Source organism: Cotesia glomerata, linkage group LG8 (genome assembly GCF_020080835.1).
Source record: "Cotesia glomerata isolate CgM1 linkage group LG8, MPM_Cglom_v2.3, whole genome shotgun sequence".
In the NCBI taxonomy this organism is placed as follows: Eukaryota; Metazoa; Arthropoda; class Insecta; order Hymenoptera; family Braconidae; genus Cotesia; species Cotesia glomerata.
In genome coordinates, this window is record NC_058165.1 from 323,251 (window position 1) to 337,294 (window position 14,044).

Below are 14,044 nucleotides of genomic sequence, written 5' to 3' on the forward strand. Positions count from 1 at the left end.
AAAAATTACAACAACTACAATATTACTACGAAAACTACAAAAAGATTACAATTAAAAAAAAAGTTACAATACTTACTTTGAAAACTACAATTATAAAACAAAAAAATACTTAAATTACTACAAAAACTACAATAAAATCTACTAACTACAACAATAGTCCAGTTTTTAATATAAAATATTAAAAAAAAAAAAAAATTCTTACCGTATTTCTGATATTTAACTTATTGAATACCTCTCAATACTTAAAAAACTAAGAATTGAAATAGAAAACTATATTTTTAAATTATATTTTTTATCAATAATCATAAAAATTTAATATTTTTCTTTTATTTAATCACCAAAGTCATAATTTTATTTTTTTATGAAAAATAGTTATTCAGGTGATTCATATTCTTATCATTAAAAAAAAAAAAAAAAAAAAAAAAAAAAACGACCATTTAAAATTGTTTAAATTTTATTAAAATTATCGAGTTATAAAAACAAGCGTCTTAATAATTACTAAAAAAATAAATTTAATTTTATCCTTGCCATTGATTTTTATTAGAAGGTCCCCAGTATTTGGTTACTTTGAACAAACTCATGTCTCGCTGAAAAAAAAAAAAAAAAGTAGTAAATAAATAAATAAATAAAATAAAGAATGAGTTTGTTTTTAAAAAACTTACCGGGCCTTTGTAGAGACGATAGAAGAAATACAGCGGCAAGGGCATTAAAGTACTGAGACCAATCATTGTTCCGATGGATTTCGCCCAGTAAGGGTACTTGTAGTTTCCATAAGTCACAGGATAATATTGAGTCATTTGGTAGATGAAAATCGCCTGAAATAAGAGGTTAGATTGTTTTGGAACAATTGAGGAACATTGTTGTTTCAATGATGTATGATTAATAATGATAACTTACCATGCAAGTAAAAGGAGCGAGGATTACCCAGTTGATCCACCAATATCCGTAGGAGAACTTGTTGAACTTCATCTTCATCTCACTAATGTTGCTGATGAATTTGTTGCAACCGTACATCCAGCAGGGAACAATAAGTTCGGCGACACCTATCAGCAACACGGCCCAACTCGCGGTGTTCCAGTCCATCAGTTGGTACAAGAGGACTCCTCCGCCGAAGATCATCGGCAAGCCTAGTAACCAGCCTCCGAAGCAGACGCCTAATATCACTAAGTGTTCTTTGTCTCGGAGAGACGGTTTTAAGTCGATTATTGCTGTACTTATTGCTTGAACACCTGGGAACTAAATGATATATTGTTTGTTAGTGGTGGTGATGAGGAACTTTGATAGAAACTGGAACTGGATTGACAATAATAATGACAAGAATGAGGAACTGGAACAACAAGATCTAGAACTAGAAGTTGAACAACAAAAATGTGACAATAAATCAAGAAAAATTAGAACTAGAACAACAAGAATAGATCAACAAGAACTAGAACTAGAACCGGAACAATATAATATGACAATAAATCAACTATCAAACTAGAATTAGAACCACAACAGCAACAAAAACAGGAACAAAGAACAAGATAAACAAAAACTAGAACTAGAATTGGAACAAGGACAGCAAAAATATGACAATAGATCAAGAAGAAGTATAATTAGATCATCAAGAACTAGTAATAGAACATCAAGAATATGGAACAAGATCAATAAAAATTAGAACTAGAACCAGAACAACGAAAATATAACAAGAAATCAACAAGATCTAGAACAACAAGAACAACAAAAACTAGAAATAGAATTAGAAGAAGAACAGTAACACGGAAATAGATGAACAAAAATGAAGAACTGGAACAATAAAAACAAGATACTAGATCAACAAGAATTAGAACTACTACAACAATAATAAAAAATGAGCAACAAAATTAAAGACAAGAACAGGATCTATAAGAAGAACTATAAGAACTATAACAAGAACAATGAAAATAATTTGAACTTACTTGACTCCCAAGTCCGAGGATGAACAACATCAGGAAGAACAAAATAGCCCACAAGTTCGGCAAAGGCATCTGGATAACCGCCTCCGGGTAGGCAATAAAGGCCAAAGCCAGACCCCCATCCTGGGCTAGTTCTTGAATCGGCATCTCCATTTTCATCGACAAGTGTCCGAGGATCGAGAATATCGCGAACCCGGCGAATACCGACGTAAAGACGTTTGCTACCGCTATGAAAATTGTGTCCCTGGAAAATACCGATTTTTAAACTATATAAATTAATAAAATGGTTCTCAAGATAGTTACCTGAAGCAATTGTTGGTGAAGGAATTGAAACTGGACATTGTGATCAGGGATCCACATCCGATTCCCAGGGAATAGAAAACTTGGGACGCGGCATCTCCCCAAACGCTAGCATTTTTCAGTTGCTCAAAGTGGGGAATTATAAAATATTTTATACCTTCCATCGCATTTTCTAGTGTTACACCTAACAACAAATAAGCATTATTATTATTGTAATTATTATTAATTTTCAATGGATTTTTTAACTTACCTCGAATCAATACAGCAGTAAGCATCACATACGGAAAAATGGCGGTAAAATACGCGACTTTACCCGCTGATTTAACTCCGCGGGACAAACAGATAAAGACTATTATCCATCCGAGGGACAAGTAAATCAACAATTGCCAGTTTAGGGATCCGTAATTTTCCCAAGTTGCCCCATTCATTCCAAGAGCGTAATTGCTGAAAATTAAAAGAAGAAAAAATTCGTTTTTCTTAAATTTCTTAAATTTCTCAAATTTATCTTTTTAAAAATTAAAAATTTCATAAAATTTACTTGAAGTATTGTTCACTGGACAACACCCTTTTGTACAGAGACTTTACAGGGACAATAAATGAACTGTTGTAACAATTCCCGTGAAGATCTCCGTGGGGATATCCAAAATTTTGACAAACTGCTGTTATAGATTGACAAGTTTTGTTGAAGAAAATTGAGCTAGAATTTTCTTCACGGCAATTTGAGGCTTGGAGTTGACTGTAGCATGCTAAAAAATTTAAAATGATTATTTTTTATAAATTTTCAATTTTTTAAAAAAGTTTTCTAATTTAAAAAAAGGATTTTTTTTTTAATTTTTGAAAAAAAAATCTTTTTTAATTACCATAATCGTTCCATTCATAATCGCAGTACCCCCAAGCTAATTTAGAATGAAAAGAAGCGACGATATATGACATAATCCAGCTTATAAGAACCATATAATAAACGCTGACCAGCGCAATAACCAAAAGGGTGCATAATCCTATTCCTCCAAAAGCTGGAGCGAGGGACTCGTACACCTGGAAAGGACCTCGACCCGAGTACTGGCCTACAGCGACCTCTAGGTAGAAGATTGGGATTCCCATGGTGACTAACATCAGCACAAATGGAATCAAAAAGGCACCTAAATTTAAAACAATAAATTAAATAAGTGCCTTCGTGTTTTGAGGCGTGCAATCTCAATTCGTGACTTACCGCCGCCATTTTTGTACACTAAAAAGGGGAACCGCCATACGTTCCCGATTCCTATGGCGTATCCCATACAGGACATCACGAATTCTGCCTTATTGGCCCATCCTTTTCGCTCTTTGGGCTTTTTCATCACTGCTTCTGTTACTTTTACTGACAACCTTTTCACTCCCTAAGAAAAATGTCTGTTATTTATTAAAAAAATCTTTTTAGTTGTAAAATTATTATTATTAATACCCAATTTTATTTTATTAATTTTTTTTACAAAGACTAAATTAAAAAACTTATTGAAAAAAAAATTTAGCATTAATAATAATAATCATAATGATAAAATAATTTTTCCGTCAAAAGTCTTGAATAAAATTCTTAGCAATATTTCGTCAGCCAAATTTAACATGAAACTTGAAATCCCAAAATTTCCTCATCCAAATTAATTTTTTTTTCTATCAACTATTTAAGAAAAATTACTCTTAAAATTGTTCTAAAAAAATTCCATCACATTTTTATTTTAATAAATATTAAAAAATTCATCACTTTAAATAAAATAAATTTAAAAAAAAATCACCCTCATAAATTCATCTCCCGTACAGCCGACGGCTTCACAATTTCCTGAATTTTCAATCATTTTTCCCAAAAATTAAATCAATTTTTAATAATAAAAAATAACAATAAATTAATTTTTAACATTAATTTTTTTTTAACACGTGTTCAGTTGTCGGGTCTTAAATGAGAACTGAAGAAATTTAATTTTAGTGTAATTACCTTGATGTAGTTTATTTTATTTTACTTTATTTAATGAGAGTGGGGAAAGAATATTGTTAAGCCGTAGATAAAGAAACTAAACTCTAGGGCTCAGGTATCTTTTTTCGGTACGATTAGCTATTTTGTAATTACGGTAATTAAGGCATTAGGCACTTGTGACGTGTCATGTGTTTAGGAAAGACCTGAGGCGAATTCATATATTGTATATTTATATTTTTTTTTTATCTAAAGTTAAATTAAGTATTATTGCCTGTTGTCAGCGCAATGTAAATGGATGAATGTGTTATTCATTCAGATTGAAATAGTTTGATATTTTTTTTTATATTAAATATAAAGAATTTAAATTTATAAAAAGATTTTTAAGAAGTAAAAAAATAAAATTTTGAAAAAAATTTTTTTAATCGATATTATTATAATAATAAAATAAAATTTTGTGTTCAGGATAGTCATATGATGAAATCAGGGATTTTTAACTTCCCGCTAAGAAAATTGAAAATTTTCAAAAATCGGCAAGTTATTGGTTTTACCCCGTTTTTCGAAAATCGAGTTTTCATCAGATCTCGACGTTTTGAGGTCCTAGGAAGCTTTCCTGACTATTCCCGCGAGGGTGTCACGGCGTCTGTATGTGTGTGTGTGTGTGTGTGTGTAAGTATGTAAACCTCTTATAACTTTTGAACGGTTGAACCGATTTCATCGCGGTTGGTGCCATTCGAAAGGGCTTTGCCAAACTTAGATTTCCTGTTAATTTGAACCGATTCGGACCGATAGATTTTGAGAAATTTGGAGAAATCTAAAAAAAAGTAGGAAAAAAAATTTTTTCTGTAGTGGTTTTTTTGGGATAACTTTTAAACGGCTCAACCAATCGATTCCAAAAACTAATTAGCTCTTAACCTTGAAATAATTACGTCGATCGCCGCCAATCCGGTCAAAATCGGTTGATTCGTTCGAGAGATGTCGTGAACGAAAGAAAACCGAAAAAAGTGTTTTTTCAGAGTTACTCCGAAATTTCTAGTTTGACCAATTGAAACTTAGAAATTATTTATAAGGCTTAAAAAACTACGTGGAATGCCGCCAACCGCGTAAAAATCGGTTCATTCATTCAAAAGTTATTGCGGTATGAACATTCAAAAAATAGTGTTCTATGAAACTTCTATCAGACTTTTGAGCTCAAAGAGCTCAAAAGCATAGAAAAGGTATTTTTTTGAGCTCGGAGAGCTTAAAACAACACACAGATTGTACTTTTGAGCTCAAAAAAGCGGCAAGGTATTAACGGAATTAGCGGGAAGTTGCAGGGATGGCCTTTAGGGTCAACCGTTTTCCTAATTTTTTTAATGGAATTTAGTGTCATAATTATGAAATGACCTAGTATCTTGTGAACTATTGACATTTTTAAAAATGTAAGCTTATTCCGATGTTAAACTCATTAAGACCTTTCGTTTGAGTACCCACATCAATTTTTCATATATTTTATATATTTACATATATTATATATATTTATATATGAAAAATATACCAAAAATGCATGTGGGTACTCAAATGAAAGCTCTTAATGAGTGTAACATAAAGATGAGCTTACATCTTAAAAAATGTCAATATTCAAGGAATGACCTTGTATCTTGTCAACGACTGACAATTTTAAAGATATAAACTCATCCCGACGTTACACTCATCAAGACCTTTCATTTGAGTACCAACATCAATTTCTCATATATTTTATATATATATATATATGTATATATGAAAAATATATCAAAAATGCATGTGGGTACTCAAATGAAAGCTCTTGATTAGTATAATATCAAGATGAGCTTATATCTTGAAAAATATCAATATTTAAGACAGTACAGTGCAATGTAATAAAATTCATTATTTAGTAAAGTAAATTTTATTACCAATATTATAAATTAAAAAAAAAATCAACAATTTATTAATATTAATATTTATTAATTATTATATTATTTTACATTCTTTTACAAAATATTCATATTAATATTCATACAACAGTACAATAATATACTGGATACAATTACAATATACATAAAATTATTTATAATTACTTACAATTTGAGATTGTTCGAATAAATAAAAATTAATAATAACATCGAACAAAATGGCACCAAACTACTCTAAATACTTTCATATAATCTTATAAATTAATTAATCACTTGACATAATTATACTATATTAAAAAAAAATCGGAATGTTAAAATTAAAATTAAAATTAATAAATAATTTTAAAAAATGTTATTATCAATAGATAAAATACTTGTGTATGTACAATCACTGATCAACAATCGGTACAATTGACTACCAATAACAAAATGCCCGCACATAAATTTCCTTTCTTACCACCCGTAAGTAAATTATTTATATTTTTTCCTACCTAACCAATAAAAAAGTGAGCCATGAAAAAATGTTACCGACACAATTTTTAAAAACTATATACATTACATAAAAACAAAAATTAATTTTCCTAATTTATAATTACGATATGACAGCGCCTTAAAAAATTACTAATTAAAATTTGATCATCTCAAAATCACATAGGATAAAACTGTTGTACCGACAGTGAGTAAAATTACCGGTAAGTTACCAACAGCCGAGCACTGCAAGTGATCTTGGTGATAAAAAGTCGAAGGAGGATGCTCGTCCCCTGGTTTGCACCACTCGCCTTTCTCCTTGAGCTCCTGTTGGCAAATTTCTTTGCAAGGAGGACAAATGAGCGCCCCCTTGTGGAGCCACTCGTTCTGAATTATTTTAATAGTGAGCTTTTGACCGGCGTGGTAGCAGGTGTAGGTAAAATTAGCGACCATTATGTGAAGTCTTCCGGCCTCGCATCTGTACTGGTAGCACCCGGAGCCCCAGTGCTGCCACTGGCGGGCTTGTTTGCAAGTTCGCTCTTCCCACATGTCGTTTGTGTGGTCGAAGCACCGGGAGTAGGGCCCGTAGTTCTCCAGAGCGAAGTTCTTTTCTGGATCTGGGGCAAAAATTGTATTACCATCTGTCGGTAACGTAGAGGGAAAAATTTTTAATACTTACGAGGGTTGTTTTCTTCGTAGAGACAGTGGGAACCGCGGATCACGATGTTCTTAGCACGCCAGGTGAATTCTTGGATGTAAGGGCAGTAGTCAGCTAGGGAGACTGACCCTCCGTAGTATTGTTCCTTTCCTGGAGGCACATGCGGGATCCAATCGAAGTTCTGCAATAAGTTATGTAAAATTTATTTTAAACAAGAAAAATTTCTTAATTTAATCATTTTTCTGCTCAAATAAAGAAAATGAAGTTCTTAAAAATTATTTACTTGATTTCGATTAATTTTTTTTTTCTGTGTAATCTATATTATTAAGAGAATAAGCAAAATTTCGTGGCCAGTGTATTTATATTTACATAATTAAGAAATGATCTTGTATCTTGTGAACTATTGACATTTTTAAAGATATAAGCTCATTATGATGTTACACTCATCAAGAGCTTTCATTTCAGTACCCAGATCAATTTTTCATATATTTTATATAAATATATATATTATATATATGTATATATGAAAAATGCATGTGTGTACTCAAATGAAAGCTCTTGATGAGTGTAACATCGAGATGAGCTTATATCTTTAAAATATGTATTATATATATTTATATATTATAACGAGGTTTTGCCCGACCCGGGGATTTACCAAGCCAGGCTCACCGTTTATATTGGAAATTTTTGGCTTACTAAAAAAGAATTATTATTAAAAAAAGGGCACCGCCAGGAGAATGATCTCCAATTAATTACTACTGCGACTTCGGCTAGCTCTTACCTCTTCCTCAGGGTGGCGGGCCATGCTGAAATACTCGTCGTTAAAAAATAGGACAGCAAACTACACGAAAATTCTTAATTACTCGAAATAAATTCAGAAGAATTTAACAGAAAAAAATAACAATTTATTTAACAAAATATACGTCGGAGGTCGATATTAACTTTTAACAAAATTATTAAAACGTCGTAACTTAACGTTTCTCTTAATTTTAAACCAAATTTAAAACGTCGTCACCTCAATTTTATTTCTCACACTCGCTTTCATACATCGGCAATCACACTATGTAATAACAGCATTACAAAAAAAAAGTAATCGTAAAGCGTTGAATCCTCGCGTATTATTTTGTTAATCAAAATATTTTACAAAATTACAACGTGGACTCGAAACGCTGGATTCAACACTGAACAAGAACGTCGTCTTACCAAGTAATCGTCCTCATCGTAGCAGCTCGGAAAAGCTTCATGCGATCGACTCGATAAATGAATTGTTTAAAAAAAAATAAATACTTCAATACAATTTATCAATTAATTTCAAGTGAACAAAATCGCGACAATACTTCGAAATTAACTTTAGGTTGCGGAGCGCGCAAAACCGCGTCCGAATCCGTCAACAGTCTAGCCTCGAATCTCGAATCCTCTTCCTCATAGAGAAGTACCCGCTTCTTCCTTGAAGAATTGAACGTTGAAGTTGGCGGCGCTAGTCTTCATTTCCATTGGAATTGATCCCCGTCGATAGTTGATCTAGGTCCGTATAACAGTCAACGGACCTCCACGAGTCCACGACAGTCCCCTGATAGCCACAGTTTCAGACCATCCAAGTTGGTGTCAGATAGTTGCCACCAACTTAGCGACAACTTGCGGTCAACTTCCGAATTTGTAACTGTTGGCGTCAAGTTGGCTACAAGTTTCTGAGAAAAACAAGACCAATCTATACTGCCGCAATATGTCGCCAAATTTCTTGAGAAACTTGTCGTCAACTTGGTGCGAAAGAGTTTCGAAAGCAATTTTTGCCGACAACTTGGTGTCAACTTGGTGAACAACCGAGTTCATTTCCAAGACTTGCCGTCAACTTGGTGCCAAGTTGCGGCAGTAAATCGACGAAAAGTTGCGACCAACTTGGCTATCAGGGTCTTTAGTCACCTCTGCTCCTGCAGTACTGACTAACCTACTGTCATCGATGGTGATCGTCGTATTGGAACGTGCGGCAATGCAGCGTCGATTGTCCTCAGACCTCTCGGGTGCTTACGCCTCTCGGTGCCTCGCTCGCTTCGGTACTCGCTTATTATCGTCGTAGCTCTATCCTTGTCGCTCCAATTATAGCCTCGTACTCGCTCTGACTCCCTCCCTCTATCTTCGTTACTTGTCCAGCGTTACGTATTTATACAAAATAATTCATAAAAATTAGTAAAATTTTCATTCATTCACACATAACATTGGATGACGTTGGATTCGAGCTTGGAAGGCTACAATACCCCAAGTATTGGGCGTCGAATAAAAATCTACCACGTTACAATATATGAAAAATATATGAAAAATCGATATGGGTACTCAAATGAAAGCTCCTAATGAGTATAAAATCGGGATGAGCTTATATCTTCAAAAACCTCAATAATTAAGAAATCACAGTGCAATTTATTAGAATTAATTATTAAATAAAATTTTATTTATTTATAGTTCACTACGGCAGTATTAAATATCTAACCTGATATTTCTTCGGTAGCGGTTGTGAATGTTCAACTAAATTACAAAGCGCCACAGAACTCCGGTCGTCAGTACACTCAGTTTGTAGTGGATCTTGTTTAACCTTATTACAAAACGGATGTATTGTCTTTCCCCTGAATAACAAAAATGAATCAATACTCACACTTTAATAACTAAAAATTACAAATATAAAACATAAACTGTCTCTCACTTAGGATTCTCCTCACTTAGCATAAAAAAAATCACCGTCAATTATTACTTTATTAAATTAAAAAACAATCAAGTGAATTTTTAAGTAATCTAATAAAACTTACGACAGCCTCGAAGACCTAGAAGTAATCCACTCCTTGCAGGACTTCATGGCAAAGTCGCAGCCCAATCTGCGTCCCCAGCCTAGCTCCTGGGCCATCGAGTAATTAGCCGTGTACCACCCGGTGTCCTCCATAAGTGCGAGAGTTATTCGGGAGTAGACTGGATTTTGTGTGTGAGTTCCAGTCATTGCTTCGTTCTAATAAATTAATGATTGTAATTTAAATATTTTTAATATTTTTATAAATGCTTAAGACTACAAGAGGACTCCATTTTAGAGAATCTTTCATTTGTACGATAAAAACAATTAATTCAAAATTTATTATCACTTTAAAAAACCATTTCATATCATTAATATCTAATAAAGGTATAACTAATATTTTAGTTTGAATCATTCAAATAATTTATAATTGGACTATTGCTACATCAAAATGTTAAAAAATCACCCTCTAAAAAATAAGGAGTTAGACAAATTGCTAATTAGACCGTCGAAATAAGGAACTAACCTCGAAAACACGCTTCTCCCAGTGCGTCAACGCGGTACCGTCCTCGCCTTGGTCCTCCAGTTCAGCGCCCTCTAAACTGGGACACTTGAAATGGGCGCGAACTTCCTCCTGGACACGCGGGGTGACGATCATCTGCATCGAGCGATTGACGGTCCCGCCTCTTACGTGCCACTGCGGCCTCACCACTGTTCTTATCGTGTTTTCGCTCCACTGATGAGTCTGTAGCCTTCAATTTGAATGGGTAATTACGGATGGATCATAATAAATTTTTTCTATTTAAAAAATCATTAAAAACTAAAGTTACGTTATCAAATTGAAGGATTTTCGACGAATTTCATTACTTTGGATTATCAATTGTATTGACCTTAATTTGGTATGGAAAATTTTATTTTGTTACAGGTTAAAATGTTGGCTGAAGTGTCTACTTTTTGGTAGTGCCAATAATTTTTAGAAATAAAAATAAACGAGAGAAAAGCATATAATTCTGTAGCATTTGTCGGAGGATGTAATTTTTAAAATTCTAAATTTCTAAAAAAATATTAAACTAATCAACTGTTTGGCCTAAAAACCTTCCAGAGAATGCAATTACGATTCGATTAGTATATAACAGTTATTAGAAATATATTTATCGAGATTTTTAGAGCCTAATTCATCCGAATTCACACTAATTCGTGCAAATTCACGGAAATGCAAAGATGTTAAATTGAAAATTTCAAGTTTCTAAAAAAATAACAAGCTCATCTACTTTTTAAACTAAAAACCTTGTAGGGAATGTAAAAATGGTTCGATTGGTACATAATAATCATTAGAAAAAAATTTATCAAAATTTTCAAAGCATATTCTCAAAAAATAACTCACTTTTCATTAAGCTGTGGCTTCCCTGTTTCGCTCCGTCTTGGCGTCCTAGGTTCTCCATTTTCGTCGCGATAAAACGCGTAAAGACTCAAAGAGAACCCCAAAGCGTGCAGAATTTCGTGTTTGACTGTGCTCAAAAGAGTTTCCAGCTCCTGAGGCTTCGTGCTGATGCTTCCGGGGCACAAATTCGCGTGTCCTGCAATAGGCCTGTGGACAACCACAAAAAAAAAAGGAATTTTTAAGGAAAAAATCAACTTAATTTCAAAATGGACGCTGGTCGGCCATTTTAGGACTGTGTACATCGTCAACAAAATGGCGGCTGGTAATGAAAGCAGCATTTTACCTGTCAAGAGCAGCTTCTTGTTGGCAGTGGGCTGCATAGGCAACTGTTAGTCCATTGTGACACCGCTCCGATTGCAGCGCCGACACGTAAAACACGAAATCAGCGCCATCTATCCCCGCTCCAGCGCTACTGTAATCCTGGACTTGGCATTTTTGTCCAGTTGCGTTGCAGACACGACAAACCTATTAAGTTTTAAAATTATTTTTTTTATAATTAACGAATTATTGGTAAAGCTGACACGGACGGACGATCAATTTAATTAAACCGAGATTTACAATCCTGATTAATTTAAGTTTAAAGTAACAGAATACTCGAGGTAATGCAACAATTTAATTTATGTAGTTAATTAATCGATTGATACAAACTGGTAATTTAATTATTGTCAATTATATACAGCCAAACAATATTAATATTTTCAGGGTGATATGAGCAAGGATACAAATTGTTTTTTAACTTGAAAGCCACACCGCAGTTGTCGCAAGCTCGATAATTTTATCGTTGAAAATGGTTCAGAACACCTTTCTGGTTTCATAAATGATTGAGCTTGCAGTAAATACCCAAGGCTTGCAAGCTCAATGATTTTATCATTGGAAAATATTCAAACTACCTTCCTGCGTTGATAAATGATTGAGCTTGCAGTAAATAGCCTGAAGCTTGCGAGCTAAACTATGATTACAACTGAATCGTTTAGTTGAAAAACCCCTTAAGTCATTGACTTATAGGGTTTTTCGAATAAACATTCAATATCAAAATTCCAAAAATAAATTTCTTTGTTTTTTTTTTTTTTTTTTTAAAAAAAATTCTTCTGAGCGGAAAAATTAAGTTCAATGCAAAATACTTAAATTTTAATAATTTTCTTAGTATGGGTTTAAAAAAATTAAATTAAATTATTGTTTTATTGTTTGATGTGATTTCATTGACTTTAATTTTAAAATGATTGATTATTAGATAATTAGAAACTAAATTTACTGTTAAATACTTGAATTTTAATGAGTTTTACAATATTCGCTTGGTGGATTAAAATTAAAAATATGTTGTTTTATTGTTGACTCTGATTTAACTGATTTGAATTCTGAAATTAGTGATAACCACATAAAAATATATTACGTTTACTGTTAAATACTTTGATTTCAATAATTTTTACAATTTTAGTTTTATAAAGTTAGATTGTGATAAATAAAAATGTTGTTTTATTGTTGACTCTCAGTTCACTAATTTGAATTTAAAAATCGATGTCTTATTATAATTTTCATTAATTGTAGTTCCAATACATATTTTGTACTTTATTTTATAAATAGAATAAATTAATGATTTTATTATTAATTTTATTGGTTTTGGTGAGAAACCTCATAAGTCAATCAACTTTAAATCATTATTATGAATAGTAGTAATTAACAATTAAATTTTTTCATGCTCGAATATTTTTTCGGGATACTACCCGAAACTAACATTATTGTTATTATTATTATTGATCATTGATTCATGATGTTAATGCAAACTTAACAGAGAAAATTATTTTTTGCTTCTCCTGAAAAATTCAGTATTTTTGACTTATGGGGTTTCTCAAATAAACGATTAAAATATCGGCTTTATCAAAATTTTATAAGGCCAAAAGTAACTTTTGTTAATAATAAAAAATACTCACATCAAGATGCTCTTTCGGTACAACAACCTCGCCACACATAGTAACCGCTCGACAAGTATCAATGCAGTAGGTGTGGTGGTCTTTTACAAACACCCGGCTGCTCTCACATTTCCTGTAACAATGATCAGACATGTAATCCTTGAATTTACAGTGCTTTAGTAGACTGCCAATCATGATATGGATTTAAATGAAACGTGATTGCAATAGCAAGTCAATTAAGAAATTTCAAAGTGAAGACCGTGATTGATATTCACGTTTCCGTGTTTCCCTATCATATGTGTTGTAATTAACATGTGTGCGTGTAAGACAAGTGAATGAGAGTTGTTGAGGGCAGACAGTGTTCGCAACTCACTACCAAGGGTAGTAAACAACCTATAGTAAATTAAGTCAATATTCAACTCATGCATGCAATTACTAAACTTATCCACTGAAACAGTAAATAGTCTATTGATTTTAACTTCAACGTCAAATTTTATCGCTTTATCCAACGCGAGAATTATTTTTACGATTATAAATACTAAAATATCATTGAGTTTGCGATAAATACGCCAGAGCTTGCAAGCTTTTTTATAATTATACTTGATGTAGAAGCAGAGAAGAAAATTTAAAGAAATATTGAAAGCAATTTACAGAACAAATATTTGACTAATTTTTTATTTGCATCTATTTTTTATGTAAAAACTCCGA

General features: G+C 32.6%; 2 protein-coding genes across 5 annotated transcripts in view; both read right to left on the reverse strand.

Moving 5' to 3' along the window:
• Positions 1 to 440: 440 nt before the first annotated feature.
• Positions 441 to 4,172, reverse strand: LOC123270462 (sodium- and chloride-dependent GABA transporter 2-like). 2 transcript variants are annotated; one of them, XM_044736529.1, is made up of 10 exons: positions 4,004 to 4,171; positions 3,445 to 3,610; positions 3,095 to 3,373; positions 2,773 to 2,980; positions 2,485 to 2,678; positions 2,238 to 2,418; positions 1,938 to 2,178; positions 898 to 1,236; positions 663 to 815; positions 441 to 587 (listed from the first exon to the last, which is right to left on the reverse strand). In XM_044736529.1, the coding sequence occupies exons 1-10, from the start codon at positions 4,061 to 4,063 to the stop codon at positions 519 to 521; spliced, it is 1,890 nt and encodes a 629-aa protein (XP_044592464.1). In that variant the 5' UTR covers positions 4,064 to 4,171; the 3' UTR covers positions 441 to 518. The 2 variants fall into 2 exon arrangements, 1 of the variants encoding a protein (XP_044592464.1); XR_006510605.1 differs by lacking the exon at positions 441 to 587 and having other exon boundaries at positions 674 to 815; positions 1,938 to 2,200; positions 4,004 to 4,172.
• A 2,105-nt stretch (positions 4,173 to 6,277) lies between these two features.
• Positions 6,278 to 14,044, reverse strand: part of LOC123270458 (leishmanolysin-like peptidase) — an 80,084-nt gene continuing 72,317 nt past the window's right edge. Inside the window, exons 5-13 of one of the 3 annotated variants that reach the window (XM_044736523.1) lie at positions 13,358 to 13,469; positions 11,713 to 11,894; positions 11,373 to 11,576; positions 10,515 to 10,740; positions 10,014 to 10,207; positions 9,911 to 9,925; positions 9,701 to 9,833; positions 7,240 to 7,399; positions 6,278 to 7,177 (exon numbers count right to left, since the gene is read on the reverse strand). In XM_044736523.1, coding sequence (XP_044592458.1) covers positions 6,729 to 7,177; positions 7,240 to 7,399; positions 9,701 to 9,833; positions 9,911 to 9,925; positions 10,014 to 10,207; positions 10,515 to 10,740; positions 11,373 to 11,576; positions 11,713 to 11,894; positions 13,358 to 13,469 — 1,675 coding nt within the window. In that variant the 3' untranslated portion in view covers positions 6,278 to 6,728. The remainder of the gene's footprint in view (positions 7,178 to 7,239; positions 7,400 to 9,700; positions 9,834 to 9,910; positions 9,926 to 10,013; positions 10,208 to 10,514; positions 10,741 to 11,372; positions 11,577 to 11,712; positions 11,895 to 13,357; positions 13,470 to 14,044) is intronic. The other 2 variants (XM_044736524.1, XM_044736525.1) reach the window with 2 other exon arrangements.

Excerpts from the sequence above, each read along its gene's own strand:
- LOC123270462 (XM_044736529.1), bottom strand. The coding sequence starts at position 4,063 with ATGATTGAAAATTCAGGAAATTGTGAAGCCGTCGGCTGTACGGGAGAT. Across the intron at positions 1,237-1,937 it reads TCCTCGGACTTGGGAGTCAA|TTCCCAGGTGTTCAAGCAAT; the intron begins GTAAGTTCAAAT and ends TATATCATTTAG. Across the intron at positions 588-662 it reads ATCGTCTCTACAAAGGCCCG|CGAGACATGAGTTTGTTCAA; the intron begins GTAAGTTTTTTA and ends TTTTTTTTTCAG.